A 23,449-nucleotide genomic window follows, 5' to 3' on the forward strand; every position below is an offset into this window, starting at 1 on the left:
TGGAATCCACAGTTAGCCTAGCTAGGGACACTCAAGACTACTGTAGCCATCACTAGTGATGTTTTTAGAGGAAAAAGGCTTTAGGCCAGATGTATGATGCATATTTTAGTCGACAAAATGTTAAAACATTTTTTAAATCTGTGTATAGGCTACGCATTTTTACAGTTGAAGAATGTAAGAATCACTTTAGGCTTACAACAATAAATGAAAATTAAAATGTAAAAAAAAGAAAAGATTTTTCATTTCCATATAATTTTCTGTCCGAGCCACAGGGACCCACTGGAGAGCGGCTAAAGATTGGCACGCGGCTCTGGAGCTGCAGGTTGCCAACCCCTGGTCTAGTCCTATAGTCTGATTTCTTTGTTGTTGTTGTTGTTGTTGTTGTTGTTGTTGTTGTTGTTTATTGCATCTCTTTGTAGTCACTGTGCATATTTTTGTCATTTTGAAGCTCTCTGTGGTTGTTTGGCATTTCTCTATGGTCATTTCGTGGTCTTGCTGTGCTTCTTTGTAGTTGTTTTGTGTCTCTTTGAAGTAATTGTGTGTCTGTTTTATTGTTTTGTGTGTCTTTGCTGTCATTTTGTGTTTCTTATGGTTGTTTTGCCTCCTTCTGTGGTTATTTTTAGTCTCTTTGCAGTTCATTTACATCCCTTTGTGGTCTTTTTGAATCTTTTTCTGGTTGGTATGTGATAATATGAGTGACATTTTGCAGGTGATGTCAGGGGGGTAGGCCCTTTCAGTTATTCATCCATGAGCACTTAATGGGAGTACAGTAGCAATTTAGTCAGTCGACTTGTAGAAGACAGATGATATGTTACCTACTACTTTATCCAGGAGATAATATCTATACAAAAATAATGAGTCAACATTTGCAGTTTTTGCAGAATCACTGCAGACAAGTCTTGTTTCAGGTGTCAGCAGTCTCACAATCCTCCTGCTCCTCTTTATGTAGGGTATAGTGCCTATTTTCAGGGCCTCCCAGTTGTAGTTTTTGATTCAGTCTTTGAAATAAAAAAAGAGAATATGAAGAGTAGCACAAGAATCATCTATGAAGCTTTTCCCAAGCAGAGCATGCTAAAGTACACTCTGCAGACCTCTTTAAACCAGAGAATGAATCTTTAAATCAAGTGTTTATTTAAAGAGAGCTCTTGGTTACAGTGGTTTAAGTGCTCCACACCACATCAAACTTGTATTTGTATGGAGTAACAAGTAGTACTGAGATGTCCAGCACTGATGATTATGTACAATACAAAGCATCGAATCTCAGTGACTTCCGGAGGCGTTTGATTCGTTGCGGATGACATCAGATGTGGAGTGAGTGTGCGAAAAAACCCCGGCGCCCTCTTCTCTCCCCGGTTACCGAATATGACACAATGTCTGCTGGTATAAAAAGCTAGGGCCACTCCTATCAAGGCTCCACTTGCATGTCTGGAGACCACTCCGGTGCTCTGCAGCGAATAAAGGGAGGAGGCTGCTATTGGGATCCTGCGCGCCTATACGGGAGATAGAGAGAGAGAGAAAGAGAGACAGAGGAGAGAGGATGGCCACCCTGGTAGAATCTGCAGAAATGGAGACTTTAGGCGGCCAAAGCAACACCGGGGCGTCTCCGACATCCTCAAGCCCCTCGCAGCACTTCAACGACAGCAAATTTTACTTGTTGGTGGTTATCGGGGAGATCGTAACGGAGGATCACCTCAAGTGTGCCATTGCGGACATAGAGAAAGGTAAGATGGAGCTTTGTGAGGTGGGTGTAGGCCACCCAGAGCTGAACTTAACTTCACCAGAGATGTTTTGTAAATAAGTTAATTCTTATCGCTGTAAAAGTCATGTAAGCTGCTGATGCACCTATTTGTACCAGGAATTTACGCACGGTATTACGCTTGAGCAAATTACGCATACTAATGGTTTATTAACAATATTTGACCCTTAGTTATTGGGTAAATATTTGAACTAGAGGTGATGCAGTTTATAATTGGGGATACTGAACAGCCCCTCCCTTTAACATCCTCATAACATGAGGCCAAATCCAGTCTCCTCACATCCTTTGATAACCCGCACCCTTACCGCCCACCCACTGTATTTAGGGGCAGTTTAGTTCAGTATAATTATCATATTAATGTCACTAGGCCCAATTGTTGTCATCCACACACGTGGGCCAGGTCCTCTAATAAAGCTGCCAGCAATGATTCAGCATTAAATCTGGACTATGCGTCAATAATGCAGCGTATCACATTTCTTTGGCTCCGGTGCCGCTGCATTTATCTCTCCCGCAGCATCTTGCCAGGGCTTTTTTATTCAGGTGCGTCAGGCTTTTGTTTCATGAGAGCGGAGGGTCCCACGCATCAGTTTGCAGTCAGGAAGAGACAACGGGGGTTTATAGCAGCAGCTTTTCCCTCAGCTTGTGCTGCGATGTTAGAAAGCGTCTCTGACAGAGCTGAATAAAGACGCTGCGTTAAGGCTGAAATGGCTGCTGGGTAACAATAACGGAATAGTAATAGATTAAATCCCCCTTTAATGTTGTGGGAACATTTCTCCATCATCATCAGTCACCATCATCATCATCCCGCATCCAGCTCTCTCATCTCTCACCGGCTGGTGGGCGTGGCTCGGTCCGCACTGCGGTCCCTACGGAAAGCCACAAGGAACGCTCTTCAGACTGAGCATGCAGGGCGTTTCAGAAATGCCACAGCTGCTGTAGTGGTTTGGCTCTCTGGCCTGAGTGCACTGTTTGTGTGAGAGGAGGAGGAGGAGGAGGAGGAGGGGGAGGAGGAAGAGGAGAATATGGCGCAGTTACTATGTGGGTGTGAAACCAAGTGAGGCAGGAGGAAGGAAGCAGATCAGAAGTGTTTACCTCTGGAGATCACCTGATTTTAGCATCACCTGGGAGTTTAACCTGTCAGAGTCACAGTTTATTTTTTAATTATTATGTTAATTTGATAGAGTATTATGTTGGCCCTTGCTGTGTCACATCTTGAGACCAAAAGTTTACGACTGACCTTGGAAAAAATCAATACAAGTGGACATTTCTAGCAGTTCAGGAGGTTTTGATTGCATCACAACTTCTTGTGGTTGACTTTTCTTTTATTTGTGACTATCTATTTTATTCATACATTCTTAAAATGTACTTTGTAATAAATTGTGACATGTAATTGTCATCTTCACCGCTGTTGCGCATGTCAGTCTTTAATGCTTTCATAATAAAGCCACACCCTTTGCTTTCAGTTTAAGCCCTCTGTTGTAATATCCTATGAACATAATATTATTGTGAGTAAAATAAACTTTCATGTCCACCTTTTGTGTGCACTTTACCCCACATAAAACCACTTTAAACCCCTTTTATCTCCATTCCCACTTCATGTCATCTGTAACTTCACGGAGGCCTATGTTAGGCCTTTACTCTGCATGATCATGGAGAGAGGATGATACCATCATGACTCAGCTCAGATGAGGCTGTTGAGGCCCATGGCAAAATAGAAACAGGGCTATAGATATTTCCTATTATAGATTTCTTTTCCCACGCCAAACCAGTAACAAGTCTATACATATTCCCTGTGAGATTTTCCAGTCAACTGGACGCAAAGGATCAGTGAGATTCGTGTGTGGGTGAGGGTGAGACTTTGCACATTTGTTATAGACCTGTTGCCAAGTTCCCTGTGTGTTGTCTGCCGTGCGCATTGATTCATTTTCAGACAGCACCGTTAACATATGGTTTTCTTCATTGGCCTCTTTCTTTCTTCCTCCTTTTTTTATTTCCTTGTTGATTTCTTTTGTGTGTGTTTATCTTGCAGGCATCCGCTCATGGGACACCAACCTCACTGACTGCAATCTGGATCAGGAACTCAAGCTGTTTGTCTCCAGGCACTCGGCTCGTTTCTCTGCAGATGTCAGAGGTAAACTTGGATTAAAAGACATATTCACTGATCATTTCACAGTCTAATTATGCTTTAATATGTTTCTAACAAATTCAGTTGCATCCTTAACACATCTGAGACACACTCTTTTCCTATGCAGATCATTTTCTTTAGTAAAGTAATACTACAATGATGTAAAAATACTCCAAGTAAACTTAAAAGAATTCAAAGTAAACTTATGTAGAATATGTTTTGTATATACTGTATTGTTGGTAAAAATGTTTATTTGTCAATACATATCAATCCTGAACATTTGAAATGCTTCCAAAAGTTATTTTCCGCAGTACTGATGCACTACTCCAGCACCAGCTGTGTTTTCTTGCATGTTTACTAAAGTCGTTCTGCTGTTCTCGGATACTAGCTAAGGAAATTGAAGTCAGTGTTTTCATGTTATAGCTTTGAAATTTTACATTTTATGACCTCATTTTTTCCACATGGTATCAAAAATAGCATTAGATATTGATATTTTTCGAGGTACTGTATGAAAATTAGAGACTCTAGTATCATGACAACGCTAATATATTGCAAGATTATTATCACTGATGTATGATACATGAGCAGCATTGTTGTAGTTGGTTTAGGTGATTCTTTTTTTTTTAATTTAAATGTTTAGTTTTAAAATATTCTAGAAATGTATGTCTGTTTCTTGAAATGAGACAAAATAGTTGCAGCACTAGAATTTAGAAAAAAAAAATGATGTTAGAAAATGTTGAAATTAGTTAAAAAAAATCCCACTAAATTTTTTCCACTTTTTACAAGAATATTAAACTTAAAGTCCTTAATAAGAGAAAGATGTTTTTTTTCTCCAAAAATGGATGTCATTTTAAAAGCTACATTTGTTTTGTATGAAAAATAACCTACAAAATATGTACAGTTGTCAAAAAATAGAAAACAATATTAAGCAAATGAAAATACTTGTGTATTGTAAACTATACCTGACATTCCAACGCTGCACTTTTCAGCAGCGTACACTGTCAGCTATAACTTCCTTGCAGTACACTAAGCAGAGGGGTTTTATTGCCTTTCCCTGGATACACCCTCTCAGCATTTTGTTGCATGGTGCTTTTATAGCTATATTATTTGCAAGGTGAGGTGGAGGCTGTAAAGATGGAAGAGATCCAGTGAGGCAGGACATGTGGTCTGTCAGTGGGCAGTATGGCCTTGACAGGCAGCAGCAGTTAAAGCCTCTGCTTGGCACCGCTCCATATTGGATATGACCAGCAGGGCTTCATACCTCATCATAGATTGATCCAGCCAACAACTGCTGCTGCAGACTAAATCAGGTGATTTATTTTGATGCAGTGATATCAAATCTCAGAATTAGGCTTACAGAGGTGAAACACAATAGGTTGAGAGGGAGGTAAAACATGGAGATTTATCTATGATAGCATTCAAACAGACTCCAAACCCCCCCACTCCCTTTCATCCAACCTTGTTTTTACCATTTTACCATCCTCCTTTCTTCTCCCCTTCTTCCTCCATGTGTGCTGTTGCCTTGCAACCCAGTACGAGATGCGCAGTTGATTTGGGAGTAATTAGCAGTGTAGAATCCCCAGTGGCAAGTGTCTGTCCATGAAAATAAAGCAGGGAGGGGAACAGAGAGGGTGAGGGGAATGGCTGTGAAGAGAAAGAGGATGAGAGAAGAGTAAACAAGGGAGTAAGGGAGGGAGGGGAGGTGGGGTGAGGAAAAAAGACAAAAAAGGGAATAGGTTAGGAGGAAAGAATGAGGTGAAGATGGATGCGACACAGAAACAGAAATGCAGTTCTGATCAGTGAATTAATGAGGCCAAGACTATGAGAGATAATGCTGCATAAGTAGTAAAACTGGAATACTATTTTTCTCTTATATTCTGGGCCTCAGGCTATTTGCCTGGTGTTATTTCTCAAGGGAAGGATTTTCATTGTCTTTTGAACTTTTAATACACGTACTGCATTATGAAAGGCTTCCTAGAAATGTTTACAGAGCTTTATTGTTTGTTAAGGGCAGTTTCCCGGCATTAATTCTCTTTTTTTCATTCATAGAAGTGTAGTTAAATTCTTAACTTGGGTATTACCCTTGCATCACTGTGTGACACACAAAAACAGCTTTAAATCAATACTTTGACAATTCATTATACTAAGACATATATACTTTTTTCTCTGAGAGTTAGATGAGAAGCTTAATATTGTACTCTAATATAAATTTGCTAATATAAATCTGCAGCCAGCCGCTGCTTAGCTTAGCTTAGCTTAGCGAAAAGATAAAACATCTGGCCTGGCTTTGTCCGAAGGTAACAAAATCCGCCTGCCAGCGTCTCCGAAGCTCACTAATCAACATGTTAAATCTCGTTTTATTAATCTATACAAGAACAACAACACAAAACAGTGAAGTATAAAAATAGTTCTGGGGTTTTATGAGGGTTATGTGCCACAGTATTTCTTGGCCAGGAGCAGTAACTTCCCAAAGTTTTAAAGAAGAAGTTACCACTCTGAGTGAATAGATTTTGTTACCTTTGGACAGGGTCAGACCTGCTGTTTCCTCGTGGTCCGAATGTTTATGCTAAGCTAAGCTAACTGGCTGCTGGCTGTAGCTTTATATTTAATGGAAAGATAAGAGTATAGTATCAACCTTATTATCTAACTCTTACCAAGAAAGCAAATAAGCATAGTTCTCAAAACATAGAGCTATTTCTTTAAAGCTGGTATGTGCAGAGAGCAAAGAAACGTCAGAATTTGATACTACGCCCTCCTCTTGCAGTTCCCCCCTCTCTGTCCTAAGCCCCTCCCACCAGACAAGCATGGGCGTATGCACACAGTGTTTCCCATACATCGATGTGTGGACTGCTCTGCTGAGGACAGACCTTCAGTCAGCAGCTGTAGCGGCTCAAATTCAGTGGTTGCAGTTGGTTGGTGGCCAGCGCCAGCGCCAGGTCTAAACTGTGTGACGGCAGCAACAGATTCAGGACTATCCAGTCCCCCGGTGCTGGCTGAATTTGAGTTGCTGCACCCACTGGTTAAGGGTCAGTCTCTGCGGCTGCTGCCCACTCTCCTCCCAGTAAGGTGGACTGCAGCGGTAGGGAGTGAGTCGGAGGACAAACTGTGATTTGAGGCTCTAGCTAGGTACATAAACATGAGCTAGAATTAGCTGTAGACGTTAGACTTTGGCTGTGGTTAGCAGAAGGCTAAACTATTGGAAACATTTTCCCTCCATCTATAAAATGCCTTGCTGCTACTGACATGTTTTATAATGTTTATTGTTAGACTGTATTTTTTTTCTTCTGTCTTCCTTTTTTGGGGTCGCTTTGCAGTGGTGGCAGTTGTTGCCAATGCTGAAAAAGCAACTTTCTCTGCAGGATTATCCAACATTGAATCAGGCTTTCACCATCTGAAGGGATGTGCTCACGCGTCTGCATTTATTGAGCAGCCAATAGGAACGCCCTCTCTCTGCAATGGACTTTGATTGACCAAAGTCTCCTGTCATGGGCTAGATTATCTAAAGCCTGACAACAGAGCCAAGAGGAGGTGCAGAACCCTACATCTCTCTCAGATCACTTGAATTTCAATATGCTCAAAGGTTTTTATTGGATTTCTGCCCAATGACGCCAAAATAAAACTGCCTACCCCTGCTTTAACTCTGTGAACTTGTGCAAAACATCAATCAAACAATAAGTGCATGTTTCAGGATAAAGGTTGATGAGGATGCTGATCTGCTGACCATATCTATAATTTAGATATAACTTTATAATCGTTGTGAATACATTTTTAATGTTTACCCTTTAGCTTGTGGTGCATTTATTGTTTAGTGCGCAGTGCTTACAGGAAAACACAAACCAGCAGATGGTATCAGGCAGAGGAAGATGAATGTGATTATCTGTCTGCCTGACAGATGATACATCATCCATCACACCGTGTTCATACATAGGAAGCCTGGACCCAACAGGAAGGAGGAAGGGAAAAGAGGAAAACAAGGGCAAGACAGGAGACCCCCTGGTGTCTCCCTGATGGATATATAATACTCCTGGTTACATATAGATTTCCCAGCACTCTGCCTTCACTGCAGACAGCGCTGAAGTCTAAAAAGGCTCTCTCTAAACCACAAATCCACTCAAAACCCTCCTTGTGAGATTGTTGAAGACAACATTGCAGCTCACGATCAATAGTAATTAAGAATTGTGTTGACTTTCCCAAATGAATTTGTCTGAGATAAAGATCCTCTTGACGTTTTTGGTGAATACGATCCTGGGTTCTCTCGACATCTGTTAAACCGATGATCCCGGGTGGTCGATTCAATAGCTGTAAATCAACAGACTGATTGATCAGTCATGCATCTACTAAGCTGCATTACCCTTTACATTCATAGCTGGAGGAATTGAGAAAGAAACAGGTGGTGGGCAGACATAATTATTGTCCTTCTCCTACCAGGTTGTCGTGTAATTTGACAAGCTTATTTCTTAAGATAAAAGCTGTAGAGAAGCTGAAACTGAATGTTATTTGGAGGCATCAATACTACGACACAGGTGATTGACTCTTCTGTGAGTCAGCCTGCTTAACAGCAGTGGCAGTGTCATTAGCTCCATGCCCAGACATATTACGTACACCAGTTCCCTTTTTAATCCTGTTGTGTGGGGACACGGGGACAAGTGACATTGAAAACTGCGCCCAGGGGTGTGCCCCCATCTTTGCAGCTCAAAGTCATCATGGTCAATTATTGTGTTGCGGTGAAAAACGAAACAACAGGAGGGGAAAAGGTGCGACACAGACAGGGCATCCACCTGAGGACATACATTTATAATTCTTTCGTGTGAGGTCTTTTTCTGATGCTAAATGGAAGGAGGTGCTGAATTTAGTTGTTCCACTGATCTATTTCTGGTACGGTGCCATCCACATTGATGTTCCCCCGTCTGGTTCAATCTGTGGCAGCCAGGCTATACCAGTCTTGCACTTTCTATTAAGCCAGAAGGAGAATGCTCAGTGGTGCATGTCACATTACCTCGCCTCCCGCTGAGACAGAGACGCACTGGGCATCGAGGATTTTTATATCGATCAAGGTAATTGTCAGGGTCAAGCAAGCCCCAGTGCACAATCTGTCATTTTTTGATGAGCTGGCTTAGACACACAGCAATTTGCCAGTGTGATGGTGGTGGTGATGGTGGCTGCCTTGTGCTTCACTAGTCCTTAACATGTACGGGCTACTGTAATTTCTGCCTCATCACATAAAATGCCAGTGAGCAGGGCGTAACCCACAGAGAGACAAAGAAAAATGCTCCACTTTACATTAACAATGGCTTGTGTACAATAGCATGACAGGATGAACGATAGACTTCCATGATTGATTGTTCTCTCATTTCACACACCACTGGAAACTGTTTCCTCAGTCTCTTGTTCTTATGGAGGCGCTTCGGTCATCAGTTTAAGACTGCTGCCTCTTCAGAACAAAGCTGAGTGAAGCTGGTTTCTCCCACAGTCAACTGGGATTTTGATGATGGTGGTATTAGACTGACACAAATCTCTGCTTCAACCTGCTAATGTAATGCACATGCAAAGGATCAAAAATCAAGACATGACATTTTGGTCTCATGGATATCATTAGGTTAAACACTGACTTTTATTTTGTGGTCTCATATTGTATGTCGGTTAAGCTGAATCTTGAAGTCAATCACAAACATCTTCACATGTTTTGGACAAATGTGCAAAAATTAAATCGGCAAATATCAGATATTAAATCATTACAGTCACAGGCTCATCACTGCAAAGACCTGTTCACCTTAAAATGTTGGTATCTTGCTTGAACTACACTGCCGCCACAGTGTTTGGTGGTACTGCTCCATTTTGTTGGTAAGCTTTCAGAAAACATGCGCAAATATGGATGAAATGAACACAAAATACTGACAGAAGGCTCCATCTATGCCTAACATTGAGCATAAGTGAGCTATGTAAAGCTAAGTAAAATGCTCAAATAGAATTACACGTCACTTCAACCTAGAACAACAAGGGAGTCTACAGCCATGCTAGCTGCTCTCTGAGGCTGTATTTATAGGCATGGTTTAGCATGTTAGCATGACAAACACTTACTAATTAGACCAGTTTAGCACAGACGTGGACCTGCTAATGGTGCCTGTGGTATGTCTGGGGATCAAAAAATGTCCATGCCAAATTTCACAGTAATTCATCTAGAAGTTCTCTAGCCATTTCACTCAAAAGAACAAATGTCAAATTTCATAGCAATCCATTCAACAGACCTACAGTTGCCAATGGTGAAAGTATACTGTCATTACGGTAATTCGACTTAACTATATAGTTTTAAAGGAAAATGAAATTGAAAACATGTAGACAGACTCACATGCTAAGATGCTTCAAACATAGATATTTCAGTCTTATGCTGTCTTATCCTGGAAGCAATTATTTGGCTTTCCAGTAAAGTAGCAAAAAATCAGCCGCCACCTGATTCCCCTCAGGTGCTTGCTAGCATGTAGTACCTTAGTTTTTAGCCTTCTGTTTATAGATCTGAATTAAATGTGATTAAACAATTGAAAGTAAAGGAGGCATCAACAAAATATTTCAATCCAAAACTTGCAGAAAAGAATTGCAAAAAAAACATCTACCCCCCAACCCTGCCAAAAAAATGAGAAGAAAATAATTGTTATTTTTGTCATTTAAGCATCTGCCATGATACTGAATTTATATAAAAGCTCAAAATCAAAGTCACACTAGAAATATTATTCCCTTCAGGCAACTAAAACAAATGGAGTGCAACATTGGAACTGGTAAAGGGTTGACATGTAGAGAAAGAGTCATTATTTCTACCATCACTGAACCCCCCAGAATATTATAAGCTAATAGTAATGTACTTTATAGGAGCCAGTTCACTATTAACAGCAGTGAATGAAAGAGCTCTTCCATGTGGAGTGACAGCCCTGTGGGAGAAGGCGGCAGGGTTAATGGCTGTGTGCTCCATAATGAGAATCTGCTGTATGAAATATATATGGAGGAATCGGCCCAGCAGCCAGATAGCTGCTGCGGTATCTTGTCTCTGGAGACAAGGTATACTCTGTCTCCTGAATATAAAGCTTATAGTCAGGCAGCACCTGACTGCCCTCTGGACCTAACGGAGAACATATTCCTGTTTGTCTTATTCTCAGGATGTTAGTGGTACAATTTCCTTTGGTTTTAACAGCGGAAATTAATCCAAATTAGCAAAATAAAAACAGTCTGTCAGTTGGCTGCAGGGGAATTCATTAATTCTTCAAAAAAGAAATGAGATAACAAGGGGAAGAAACAAAGACTGATTGAGTTGAGTACAGCCTGATATGTTGGGATGAATAATGATGTTAGAGATACCCTGTCTCGTCAGCTGGACCGAAGGATAACCCCCCTAATACACACAGAGACACAAACAGTGGGGACAAAGTCATTATCATAATCAATCATCCAAAACCTAGGATGATTGATTATGAGCCTGTCACACCCCACTGTTAATTTTCTGTGTACCAGCTCTGTCTTATGAGGTGAAAATGTTACTGGAGAGAACAAATAATAATTATGTCTTGTCTATATTGTTTGACAGAAGCAAGAGAGTAACCTGTGTTTTGTTTAGAGAATAAGGAGGAAAATATATGAAACGGGGAGTTTTAAGCTTCAAACATTTAATTTCCCACATTCTGGTGAGTTTGTAGTCACCATTTTTTGCCTTATTTGCAAAATTTATGGTGTTAATGACTTTAATTTTGTCAAAATAAAAGTCCTTTGCTACCGCATGTTTTTATTGGGCGGGACAAAGCACATGTTCTAAATATTGAGGGGGACATGTCTCCTGTGTCCCCCCTAAAATCTTTACTTAAAACTGTCAGTCCAGTCCAGCCAGTTTGTCCCCATAGACTCTTTTGTTACAGTGCCCAAAAATATACATGTTTACAGCCTGGTACAAAAAACAGTTTTGGTCTCTGTAGCTAATTTCAAAAGTCATAACAACTTTACAGGGTTTAATTTCAACCTTACTTATCTATTTACATTTCATTAAGGCTGAAAGGTACAGATATTTAAGGGCACAGACAGTTGAGTGACAGGCTCTCTGTGGGGCGCTGCTACAGTCAGATCTCCCCTTTGCTCCTCCACAGCTCCACTCTCTCATTGAAATATCGTCAAGTCTGGCTCCAAAAAAAACCAATGGCAACGGCCAAAATATTAAACTTGAGGCTTCAAAACGGGAGTCCAAAAACCAATGGCTGACATCACTGTGGCTATGTCAATTTTTTTAATACAGTCTGTGGTCAGAAGTCAAGTAGAGCTGAAATGATTAGTTGATAAAAATTGATCAGTCAATCAACAGAAAATGAATCAGCAAATATTTTGAAACTAAATTAATCATTTTTCCAAGCCAAACTGCCAAAAATGTCCTCCTTTCAGCTTGAAAGATGGTTTTCTTCATGTTGTGTGACACTAAATCCACATTTTCAGATTTTGGACATTTTGTGCTTTAATTTCTAACTATTTTCCTTTTTTTTGCAGGGCAGAGAATTCTTCATCATAAAAGTAATGTCCTGGAGACAGTGGTGCTTATCAACCCTTCAGATGATGCAGTCAGTACTGAGGTAAAATGAGCTATAAATGTTGTTGACAATCTCTTATATAATTATAACCTCTTCCTTAGTCTTTCTGTAACTTGGTGTTTTATCTTCCATCCTTATTAAGGAGGGATGATTCCAAAATACATCAAGTAAATGCACATTTATAAAGCAATTACAGGTTGAAAAGGATTATTATTCAGCCATGACTGTCCACCATGTTTAGCCAATTATCCACCCTCTTAATAGGAACTGCTGCTGTTACTGTTGGTTGGAATTTAAAAAAAGGGAGCAATTAGGAGCTCAAGGGACAAGACTATTTACTGCGACGAATAACAAGTGCAGCCTTTTACCTTTTGTTACTGCAGTACATCTTTAGCTACATTTTGATGGAAAGAAAGACAGATGAGGGTCAGGAGCACAGATGACACAAGATTTTCTCTTGTCACTGCTCCTTTTCAGCATTGCCTCTACCCCCCAGCTATGTCTGCAGTCAACTGTGCATTAATAATATCTCACAGCGCAGCAGGATTGACCTGGCCAGCTGCCTAGAACAGCTGATGTTGCTGAAGTAGAAAAAAAAAGAACCAACGAAAAAGAGGGGGAGAGGAAAGAGATAGAGGGATAAAAGAAACTTAGCAGAGTAAACAAGTCAGCTAATTAGCTAATGGATTTGAGTGACGTGGAACTGGTGATATTTCAAATGCACTAAATCATTAAGCTGATTGCTGCAGCAGCAAGGTTCTGTATTTCCAGTTTCTGTAGCAAGTAATATTATTATTGCATTGTATTCCTCAGCAGTTCCAATAAATTAATCACTTGTGTCTTTATTTCTTAAGTGTCATACATGCTTTTTTCAGTGTTTCTTTAACTTATTATCTGTTTATTCTTCAGGTTCGTTTGATGATCTCTGACACAGCCAGACACAAGCTTCTGGTTCTCTCAGGACAATGCTCTGAAAACAGCGGGGAGCTGATTCTTCAGTCTGGATCTTTCTCTTTCTTCAACTTCATAGACATATTCACTGACCAAGAGGTGAGCCAAATTTTAGGTCAGTTTTGATGTTTTATATTGGTGGAAGACTTTCATAGTATTTTTTCTGGAACAACAAAATTATATTTTGTCAGCAAAATCCTTTCATTAAATTAAAAAATGCATGGTGGTTGCCCGCTCTGTAAGCTTTCATTCTAGCATTACATAATAGACTTAAAACGTACTGACATTCCCACTGTACAGGTACGTATAGGTTACACATACTGAAAGTGTGATTTCAGAGCACAATTAATTTCAATTTTGACTCAGGTATATAAAAAATTGAAGCCATTTATTTTTTTCATGCACAGATTGGTGAATTGCTCAGCACTATTCACCCAGCAAACAAAGCCAACCTCACACTCTCCTGCCCTGAACATGGCGAGTGGAAAAACTCCAACTTGGACAAACACAACCTGCAGGACTTCATTAACATGAAACTTAACTCCACTCTCATACTCCCTGAAATGGAGGGCCTCTCGGAGTTTACAGAGTATTTATCTGAATCAGTAGAGATCCCATCTCCTTTTGACATGTTAGAACCACCAACCTCAGGTGGATTCCTCAAACTCTCCAAACCATGCTGTTACATTTTCCCTGCTGGTTGCGGTGACTCTGCTCTCTTTGCTGTCAATGGCTTCAACATGCTTATCAACGGTGGCTCAGACAGGAAGTCATGCTTCTGGAAGCTGGTGAGACACCTGGACCGGGTTGACTCCATCCTCATGACCCACATTGGTGACGACAACCTGCCAGGTATCAATAGCATGCTGCAGAGGAAGGTTGCAGAACTTGAGGAGGAACAGTCACAGGGATCGACAGCTAACAGCGACTGGGTGAAGAACATGATTTCTCCAGATATTGGTATTGTGTTTGTGAATTTTCCTGAAAACCTGGATAACCCAGAGCCTAACTACAGAGTGCGGAAGACTGTTGAGGAGGCAGCATTCACTCAGCAGTTCCTCACCAAGCTAAACTTGAGGTTAGAGCCTTTGCAAAGGCCTGTTGGAAACACTATAGAACCACTCATACTTTTCCAGAAAATGGGTGTTGGAAAGCTTGAGATGTATGTGCTTAATCCATCAAAGAACAGCAAGGAGATGCAGCACTTTATGAAGCAGTGGACAGGTAGTGAAAAAGACACCGGCTCCATTCTGCTGCCAAATGGAAAAGAATCTGAGTTCCCCATCTCTTACCTGACATCTATCTCTTCACTCATTGTGTGGCACCCTGCAAATCCCTCAGACAAGGTTGTGCGTGTTCTCTTTCCTGGAAATGCCACCCAGCATCACGTCTTTGAAGGTTTAGAAAAGCTAAAGCACTTGGACTTTCTGAAGCAGCCAGTTGTCACTCAAAAAACGATGTCTTCTAATATGCCGTCAACGCCAACTCTAAAGCAAGCTAAGATGAAACACAGAACAGACAGCAAAGAGAGCCTTAAGTCTACCCCAAAGCCATCACCAAGCAAAAGCATCAGGAAAGATTCAAAGGAGGAAGCACCAGAAAAGGCAAAGGCAGATGCAGAAGCATCTCATGAAAAAACACAAAAGACTGAGAAAAAAGAAAAGGCCCCGCTGAAAAAGGACAAGGCAAAGGCACCCGAGAAAGAATCAAAAGCCAAGTCAGAGCAAACAGCCCAAAATGAAACTCCAGAAAAAAAGAAGTCTGAAATAAAACCCAAAGTTGAAAGGATTGTTAAAAAGGAGACCAAAGTGTCTGTGGAAAAGAAAAAGGAAGCAAAGAAAGAAGTAGCAAAGAAAGATGATGCACCCAAACAGGACATTAAAAAGGAGGAAAAAGTAAAGAAAGAGGAGGCAAAGAAAGTTATAAAAAAGGATATAAGAAGGGACTCACCTATGAAGGAGAAGAAGGAAGAAAAGAAAGATGTCAAAAGGCCCTTGAAGGACATAAAAAAGACATCCGCTGCGGGTGAAGAAAAGAGTCTAGCACCAAAACCAAAGCCCCTGAAAAAAGACAGTGCTTCAAAGAAAGACGCAGGAGTCCCGTCAAAGTTAAAAGAGAAAGGAAAGCCAAAGGTGACAAAGAAGGAGACAAAGGTGGATAGTGGCGAACTTGCAGCTAGTGCAGCAGCTGTTGTAGATGATCTAGAAGTAGTAAGATCTCTTATGTCCACACCAGAGGACCTCACTAAGGACTTTGAGGAGCTTAGAGCTGAAGAGTTGGTGGAGGATGATGCAACTGTGCAACATATTAAGGAAGAAGAGCCTGTGTTGATCCACCATGAAGAAATAATACAAACCAAAGAATCACCTGAGGCATTAGAGTCTGTGGATGAGGGTATAACCACAACAGAGGCTGAAGGAGACAATGGAGAGACACCAGAAGAACAAGTTATTAAAGAAAAACTCAATGGCAGCGTCAGTGAGAAGTTTGAAGATGAAGGCACTGTAATGGAGGAGACATCAGAGGGAGGGGATTATGAAGAGAAGGGAGAGACAGAAGAAGTTTATGAGCCACAGACAGTGGAACCAGATAAAGATAAGCTTACACCCAGTGAAGATGAACACCAAGACAGAAATGTTGAAGTCAAAGCAGCAGATAGTGTTGAAGGCAACGATGATATAACTAATAAAAATGTAGAAGTTCCATATGTATGTGAGGCAGAAACAAAGAAACATAGTCTGTTTGTATCAGCATCACCCAAAGTGTCCTCACCTGTTTCCCCGGCTGCATCTATCCATGACGAAATCGTTCCAGTTGGCTTAGAGAGTTCAACAGCCTCGGATGACGAGAACAGAGATGAACCCCCTGAGGATTACACCGTCACCTCTGGCCACACTCAGTCCACCATGGAGATATCCAGTGTGCCTACTCCCATGGATGAGATGTTGACTCCTAGGGACCTAATGAGTGATGAAAACACCAATGATGAGTCTCCTTCACCAGATGTTGGCAAGTTTGGGACATCAACATCTGGGGAGTTTGATAGGAAGAAACTGTCTCCACTTCAGGGTATGGCAGGGTTGGATCACACTCAGAGTGATGTCACAGAAGGCCAGGACTACAGCCACTCCGCTTCCACGATATCTCCCCCATCATCACTAGAAGAGGATAAATTTGGTAAAGGGTTTCTCTCCACAGGGAAAGCTGAAGGATTTTCAACAGCTCAAGAGCCATGTGACAAGTTTGACATAGATTCAGCTAGACTCAGTTCAACTTCCACAACAACACCTCTTATACGTTCTCCCTCAGTAGACCGCAAGGACCAGTTTGATTCTCCAACATTGTTTGCTGCTCCAATAGAGCTGTCCACGACGCTGGCAGGCGCCAGGGCAACAGTGGATCCCTCCCTCAGCCCAGATGATAAGACACTGGAAGGAGCTAACTCACCTCAGTCCTCTGGTCACACACCTTACTATCAGTCACCAGTAGATGAGAAAGCAGGTGCTCTACCACCTATGTCAGAAGATGAAGCACAGGGTCCGGTAATTGTGGAGGTGACAAGTGATAAAGAGGACACCTCCAATAGAGTTACTCCAGAACCTAATGGGCAAGAAACAGGAAGTTCCTCCCCTGTAGAGAGGGCAATGTTATCTCCAAAAAGCCCACCCCCAACTGACTCTGATTCCCCAACGAAGAAGGACAAGTCATTCTTTGATATAGATCATAAGAAAACTGGAGATTCCATTTTGTCCTCAGGACCAATGACCAAACCTGAATCAGACACTAATCTTTTCACAGCTTTCAAGGAAGAGAGTAAAATGTCAATTTCAGAGGGCACCACATCAGACAAATCTGGAACTCCTCTGGAGGAGGTGGTAGCAGAAGATACATTTTCACATTTAGCGTCAGCATCCACCGCCTCGCTGGCCACCAGCTCATTGCCGGAACCCACCACTGACTCTCCTTCCCTTCATGCTGAAGTAGGCTCTCCTCACTCAACAGAAGTAGATGACTCTTTGTCTGTCTCCGTGGTTCAGACCCCGACCACCTTCCATGAGGCTGAGGGATCTCCATCCAAAGAAGACAGCCCAAGGCCCATGTCTATCTCTCCAGACATCTCACCAAAGACAAAAAGCAGAACACAGGACACAAAATCCCCAGAGCACTCCACCATGTCAATCGAGTTTGGCCAGGAGTCCCCTGACCACTCCTTAGCCCTGGACTTCAGTAAGCAATCTCCGGAGCACCCATCAGTGGGAAGCAGCTCACGTGCTACAGAGAATGGCCCAACTGAGGTTGACTACAGTCCCTCAGATGGAAAGAATGGAAGACCATCTGAAGACCGGGCTTCTCCAGTGGAGAAGCCTTTTCTTTCTGAAGAGAACGATTCAGTCCTTGCAACCTCTGCAACCCCATCAGATGCATCTCAGTCCACTCCCTCTGTTACAACCCCATGCCAGATGACAGAAATACTTAATGCCGTGGCTGAGCAGACAGATAAGTCTCCAGTCACTCCAAAGGCATCCTCTCTCACCCACTCACCCCATTCCAATGAGCCATCCCCAGTGCTAGGAGGTCCTCCAGCTAAAGACAGTATCAGCCCAGTTTCACCATCTGTAGAGAGCATTACTAATAAATCTGACACACAGCAGAAATACGACAAGTCACCCTCACCTCCCAAAGCTCCTTCCCCATCATCGTCTTTTACCTTTTCAAAAGAAGAGACCATTTCCCCAGCAAAGGAGACTAATCCCTTTAAATGTGAGGATTCCACACCTGAGGCAAAATCCCCTGTGAGCCCCAAAGTTCCCCTACCATCATATCTACCTCTCTCCTCTGATCCGTGTCATTACAATTCTGCTTGTGGCTCCAAGGACCCAGACTCCACCAAGAAGAGCCCCTCTGCTCCATCTAAGACAGATGTCGACCTCTGCCTAGTCACTTCATGTGAGTATCGTCACCCCAGGACAGAATTGTCCCCATCTTTCATCAACCCCAACCCTCTAGAATACTTCATCAATGAAGAGAATGCTATGGATGAGGAGAAGCCTCTGGCTAAGTCAGGAGGAGGGCCCCCACCTCCAGGAGGTAAGCTCTCTGTCAAGCAGTGTGAGGAGACCCCACCTACATCCATCAGTGAATCTGCCCCCTCCCAGACTGATTCAGATGTTCCACCAGGGACGGAGGAGTGCCCTTCCATTACAGCAGATGCTAACATTGATTCTGAAGATGACTCTGAGACTCTGCCCACTGACAGAACGCTGACCTACAGACATGCTGATCCTCCTCCGGCGGCACTCAGGGACTCTGCTCCATCTTCAGGCCACCATGATGTCTGCATGGTGGATCCAGAAGCCCTCAAGGCTGAAGAAAACCTCCACAATGCTAATACAGATGGGGGAGAAAAGGCCAAGAAGAAAAAGCTCTTGAAAAAGTCTTCCTCGCCAGCCAGGAAGAGTGCTCTATCAAAAGTGAAAGACTCCAAGACTTCCTCTCCAAAGAAGAGTGTCGGAGAAGGGAAAGATGCCAAAAATGCAACCAATACCTCTGCATCCAGAGGTGTAAAAAGTGCCACATCAGGTGAGTACTTACTCATTATCATAATTTGGATCACTTCACTGCTACACATAATTTCTCATATGTATTGAGAGTTTTTTCAAAGGTAAAGGTTTTGTCTCTTTCAGGTACTAACAGTGGAAAGGCATCAGGTGGGGCATCTCTGCCCAACTGTCCTCCCATGTACATGGATTTGGTTTACATCCCCAATCACTGCAATGCCAAGAATGTGGATGCTGAGTTCTTTAAGCGGGTGCGCTCCTCTTACTATGTGGTCAGTGGCAATGATCAGACAGCTCAGGAGCCCAGCAGAGCTGTCCTTGATGCTCTTCTCGAAGGAAAGGCCCAATGGGGAAATAATATGCAGGTAAGTTTCAAGTATTAATATGACAATTATACGTAATAATGTGATACTGTAAAAGTATCTGTATCTGTAATATACCATATGTTATTTGTTTTTTAAATTAAGACAGTGAGGCTACAACTGAATTGAGCTTGAATTTAAGCTTTTTATTGATGCCGACACCCCAATTTCAGGGTGCCAGAATAGTTTGAATGCATATAGATTATATTGAACAGATTTATTGGTTATGAATAAATCCATACATTTATAGGACATAAATAAATATCGACATCTTTATTTCTTTGTTAAAATCTGCCAGTATTATAGCTGAACTTTGTGTGCAAACATCATAAGGGAAGAAGAGACAGAAAGAGAAAGATAATTTCAGTTGTCAGGATGAATCTTGAACTTTCTGAATGCTTTAGCTTAGACACTTCCCTCCTCTCTGGTGTCAGGTCACTCTGATTCCAACCCATGACACTGACGTGATGAGGGAGTGGTACCAGGAGACCCACGACAAGCAGCAAGAGCTCAACATCATGGTCCTGGCCAGCAGCAGCACTGTCGTCATGCAGGATGAATCCTTTCCAGCTTGTAAGATAGAGATGTAGGCCTGTTCAGCAACAGACTAGAAAGGCCTAGTAAGTGATAACGAGAGGGATCATTATCTGTGAAAGAAATCCACGTAGCATAAAACCTAAGCAGACACTTAAACACTTATATGCTAAATTGCTACTTCTTGTGTACTTAACCCTGAAAAAATAAATATCTGCAATGAGGACTAACACCAATACAAATTAGCTTTGAGGGGCTCCATGCAAAAGACAATGTTTTCTAAAGTAAGACATCCTTGACATCCTCAAGATGCTATCTGAATTTTTTGGCATAAATGGATGGTGCTAGGAGAAAATTGGAAGTCGAAACTAGTCAAGCCATCATCGTCCAATTAAACCAATCTCATACAGATCAAATAATGATGTTGTTGTTGATGTATTGAGTTTCTACTGCATCCCCATATCAAATTACATGAAAGCTTTTAATCAGTTTAACTGCTGTTAAGGAACAAAACAACCCTGCACATGGTATATTATTGAATAATGGCTGTTATCCACACCAAAGGATAAAACAAGATGTTTTCTGTTATTGCCTTAGAGAGTCAAAATGAATGTATAAGAACCGGTGCAACAAGCAGAAGAGTGGGCAGGCACAGTAAATCTACAGGTCAACCCCAAAAAGGACTGTTAACTGGTTACATAGTTGAATGATGATATGAATTAACTCGAAGGATACTCAACACTGATTAGCATGATGTCTGAACTCATATTCATAAAGGGCAAGACGAAGAGCCCCTACCATTTTGAAGCCTTTTGTTTTCAAGACAGCTGGGTTTAATTTGGTTTGAAATGGATGTTTTAAATTGGGTTTATGTTGCTGCTGATGTGTGAATATTAATTTATTATGTTAAATATAATTTATTATGCTTGATTGTTCAGATAGTCTTTTACACATGTACAAAAGGAAATGCATCAGAATGCTGTGTGCATGTGTAAAATCGTATCTATTTCCACAATGCTTTGTAGAGGATCGCCTTTTATTGCAAATTGTCTGTTTTATTTACAGATTTTAAGTTATAAAAAAGAAAAATCAGATCTTATTTATTATTTGTTATTACTTGAACTTGAACTTGAACTAGACCCGTTTTTTATGTAATCATTGAGCTATGGGGGAGCTAGCCTTTTCCCATTGTAGAGCTGGTGAGGCAGGATATTTTCATAAACCTTAAAATGTCTTGTTTTTCTAAAGCATTGTACTATAATTATAAATAGCTTTGTGGCCGATGGAGTGGTTGGAAGACATGCATGATATGTTAGGATTTTTCTCTTTTTTTATGGGGATTTTGCTCTGACTTGCATTAAGAACAGCAGGGCTAGGCTGAAAAATAAATATAAGGAGCATTTTATGATTTTTGCAAGTTGTGCCATGACATTGTATACTACAGTAACTTCAGTGATCGCCTACAGCACTGTATTGATATAAAGCTGATTTTCAGGCTGACAAGAGCTTTTTTGGAGCTGAAAATATCTTGAGACAAGAGTTTCTCCTCTTAAGCCGGGATGAAAAGGTAGCAGTTTCCAGCAGAGGCAGAGTCTTAAGAGGGTCTGCACACAGAGGTGAGAGTGAGTGACTTGTGTGTTTTAGATGAAAGTATGTGAAACAAAAACTAGACACTTTAACCATATACATGACACAACCAAACTAACAGTACAGAGGCCACAGATCAACTCTGACAGGCCACCTTCTGGAAAAACAGTTAACAAATCACAACTTGACAATAACAGGCTTTGGTACTTTGGACTATTCCATCCACTCACGAAGCTCACCAGATATTTCTGAAATGACGCCAGGTGTTCACAATACCACCACAAACCAGTTTTCCTGCAGGGGAACCTTAAACCAACACCATTACCAACAACAAGCCTACAATCTCTGAACTGACATTTTTCTCTTGAACTGACATTTCTCTTTTCTCTGTCTTCTTTCTCTGCACTTCCTCTCTTTTTCTCTCTCTGTCTATTTATCTCTGCCTTTTTCTCCTTATCTTTCTCTTGGGACAACTTTAATAATGTTTGTCTGCAGCTGTGTGGTATATTTGTCTTGTGATCTTGCATCCTCTCTGCCCCTTTCCCAAACTCATATGTAACTTATAGCAATTAGTTTGAAGTGAAAGTATTCCTTAGTGCTTTCTGATGTTTGTGTGCAATATTTCCTCTACCCATATGGCAAATCTCACGTAAGAGGAACCACTACTAAAGAACAAACATTCAAAAACAACCACAATAAAATTTGTTGTGAAAAATAAGAATTTGTGTATTTGTCTTTTTAAAACCTATTTATTTATTTAAGCCTGTTATTTCCTTTGATATTATATTCAGACTGCAGGGATATTTGGGGAAAAAAGGCTTTTAATAAATAGCCTCTACTTTATAAAAATAATGTTGACACGCAAAAAGATGTCACATGTTTTCTCTACAGCTTTGTTAGCCTATACAATGGTTTGAGCTAAAGCTAATGTCAGCATGCTAACATTCTCAAAATAACAGTGCTAACACACTGATGTTTAGCAGGTGTAGTGTTTATGTTCTCCATCTTAGTTTAGCACATTAGCATGCTAACATTTGCAAAATAACACCAAACACAAAGCACACATGAGGCTGTTGGGAATGTCATTGGTTTTGTAAGAATAAATTGAGTCATAAACCATAGCAGTCGATAAATAAAACATTGACCAGACATAATATTATGTTATTGTATCTCCCCTACATATGCTAACTGTGGTAACGATGCTAACACTGAAACAAAGAAAAATGGCTTCAAGATTGTTTGACTGTCCAGTCGAGTGTGTTACAGGTAGAAAAGTAGGAATGCACTTATTGAGTAGGCATTCCTAAAGTACATTTTATGCCTAAAAATGATGAGTTTATTTGACCCCAAAATACACTAAAACTGTAACTACTGCACTCTTCATTTCTACAGGCTACCTCAAACAGCTATAGGTAATGCAAAGACAAAGTGCAGTAGCTACAGTTTCAGTGTATTAATTTTTTTCAGGATGAGGAGAGTTGTTTTAATTTTTTACCAGATTAGATTTGTATTTGATGCATTTACAGATGTTTTTTTTTTTAAAAGTAGGCTTACAGAGAAAAATGTAACCCTGAAGTATGACATTGTTACAACATTCACTTCATTGGGTTTGACTGAAATTAAGATTACTTGACATCATTACATTTCTGATCACTGATTTTGTTATGGTCATTGTCAGACTATCAGTTGTTTTATTGTTGGCATCATCCTAGTACTCATATTCACCATTTGCCATCATACACGTACTCCAATTTTCCTTGGCTCAATAATCCCAAATATTTGGAATCCCAAAGCAGAGTGCCGTGGATTTTGGTTGGAGTTTGATGTTCCTGCAATTTTTACACCTTCCAGGACAGAATAAAATTGAACCAATACATTTTGTCACAGGATCGAACACATCTCTAAGGGTTTAATTTCAAGTATGACTAAATATTGACCAAAATTTTAGTAGTCATTGTAAATGTACTGTGACAAGCCTATATAGGGCCAATATGTCCAAGTTATTATAGCTCATCCTGGTGGAG

The 23,449-nt window shown here is 41.0% G+C and overlaps 1 protein-coding gene across 1 annotated transcript; it reads left to right on the forward strand.

Annotated features, from left to right (window-relative positions):
- The first annotated feature begins 1,296 nt into the window (after window positions 1–1,296).
- On the forward strand, window positions 1,297–22,143 carry map1b (microtubule-associated protein 1B). The gene is made up of 7 exons (XM_033646819.2): window positions 1,297–1,721; window positions 3,786–3,887; window positions 12,393–12,475; window positions 13,343–13,483; window positions 13,792–18,964; window positions 19,069–19,307; window positions 19,739–22,143. Exons 1-7 carry the CDS (start codon window positions 1,538–1,540, stop codon window positions 19,892–19,894), a joined length of 6,078 nt encoding a protein of 2,025 aa, XP_033502710.2. The 5' UTR covers window positions 1,297–1,537; the 3' UTR covers window positions 19,895–22,143.
- The last annotated feature ends 1,306 nt before the right edge of the window (window positions 22,144–23,449 follow it).

The sequence above is a fragment of the Epinephelus lanceolatus genome, chromosome 19, assembly GCF_041903045.1.
Source record: "Epinephelus lanceolatus isolate andai-2023 chromosome 19, ASM4190304v1, whole genome shotgun sequence".
NCBI lineage: Eukaryota > Metazoa > Chordata > Actinopteri > Perciformes > Serranidae > Epinephelus > Epinephelus lanceolatus.

What these genes read in the sequence shown, in the direction of transcription:
- map1b (XM_033646819.2), top strand. Translation starts at nt 1,538, where the DNA reads ATGGCCACCCTGGTAGAATCTGCAGAAATGGAGACTTTAGGCGGCCAA. An exon ending in TTTCTCTGCAGATGTCAGAG is followed by an intron (nt 3,888 to 12,392) that starts GTAAACTTGGAT and finishes TTTTTTTTGCAG; the next exon opens with GGCAGAGAATTCTTCATCAT. An exon ending in AATGGGGAAATAATATGCAG is followed by an intron (nt 19,308 to 19,738) that starts GTAAGTTTCAAG and finishes CTCTGGTGTCAG; the next exon opens with GTCACTCTGATTCCAACCCA.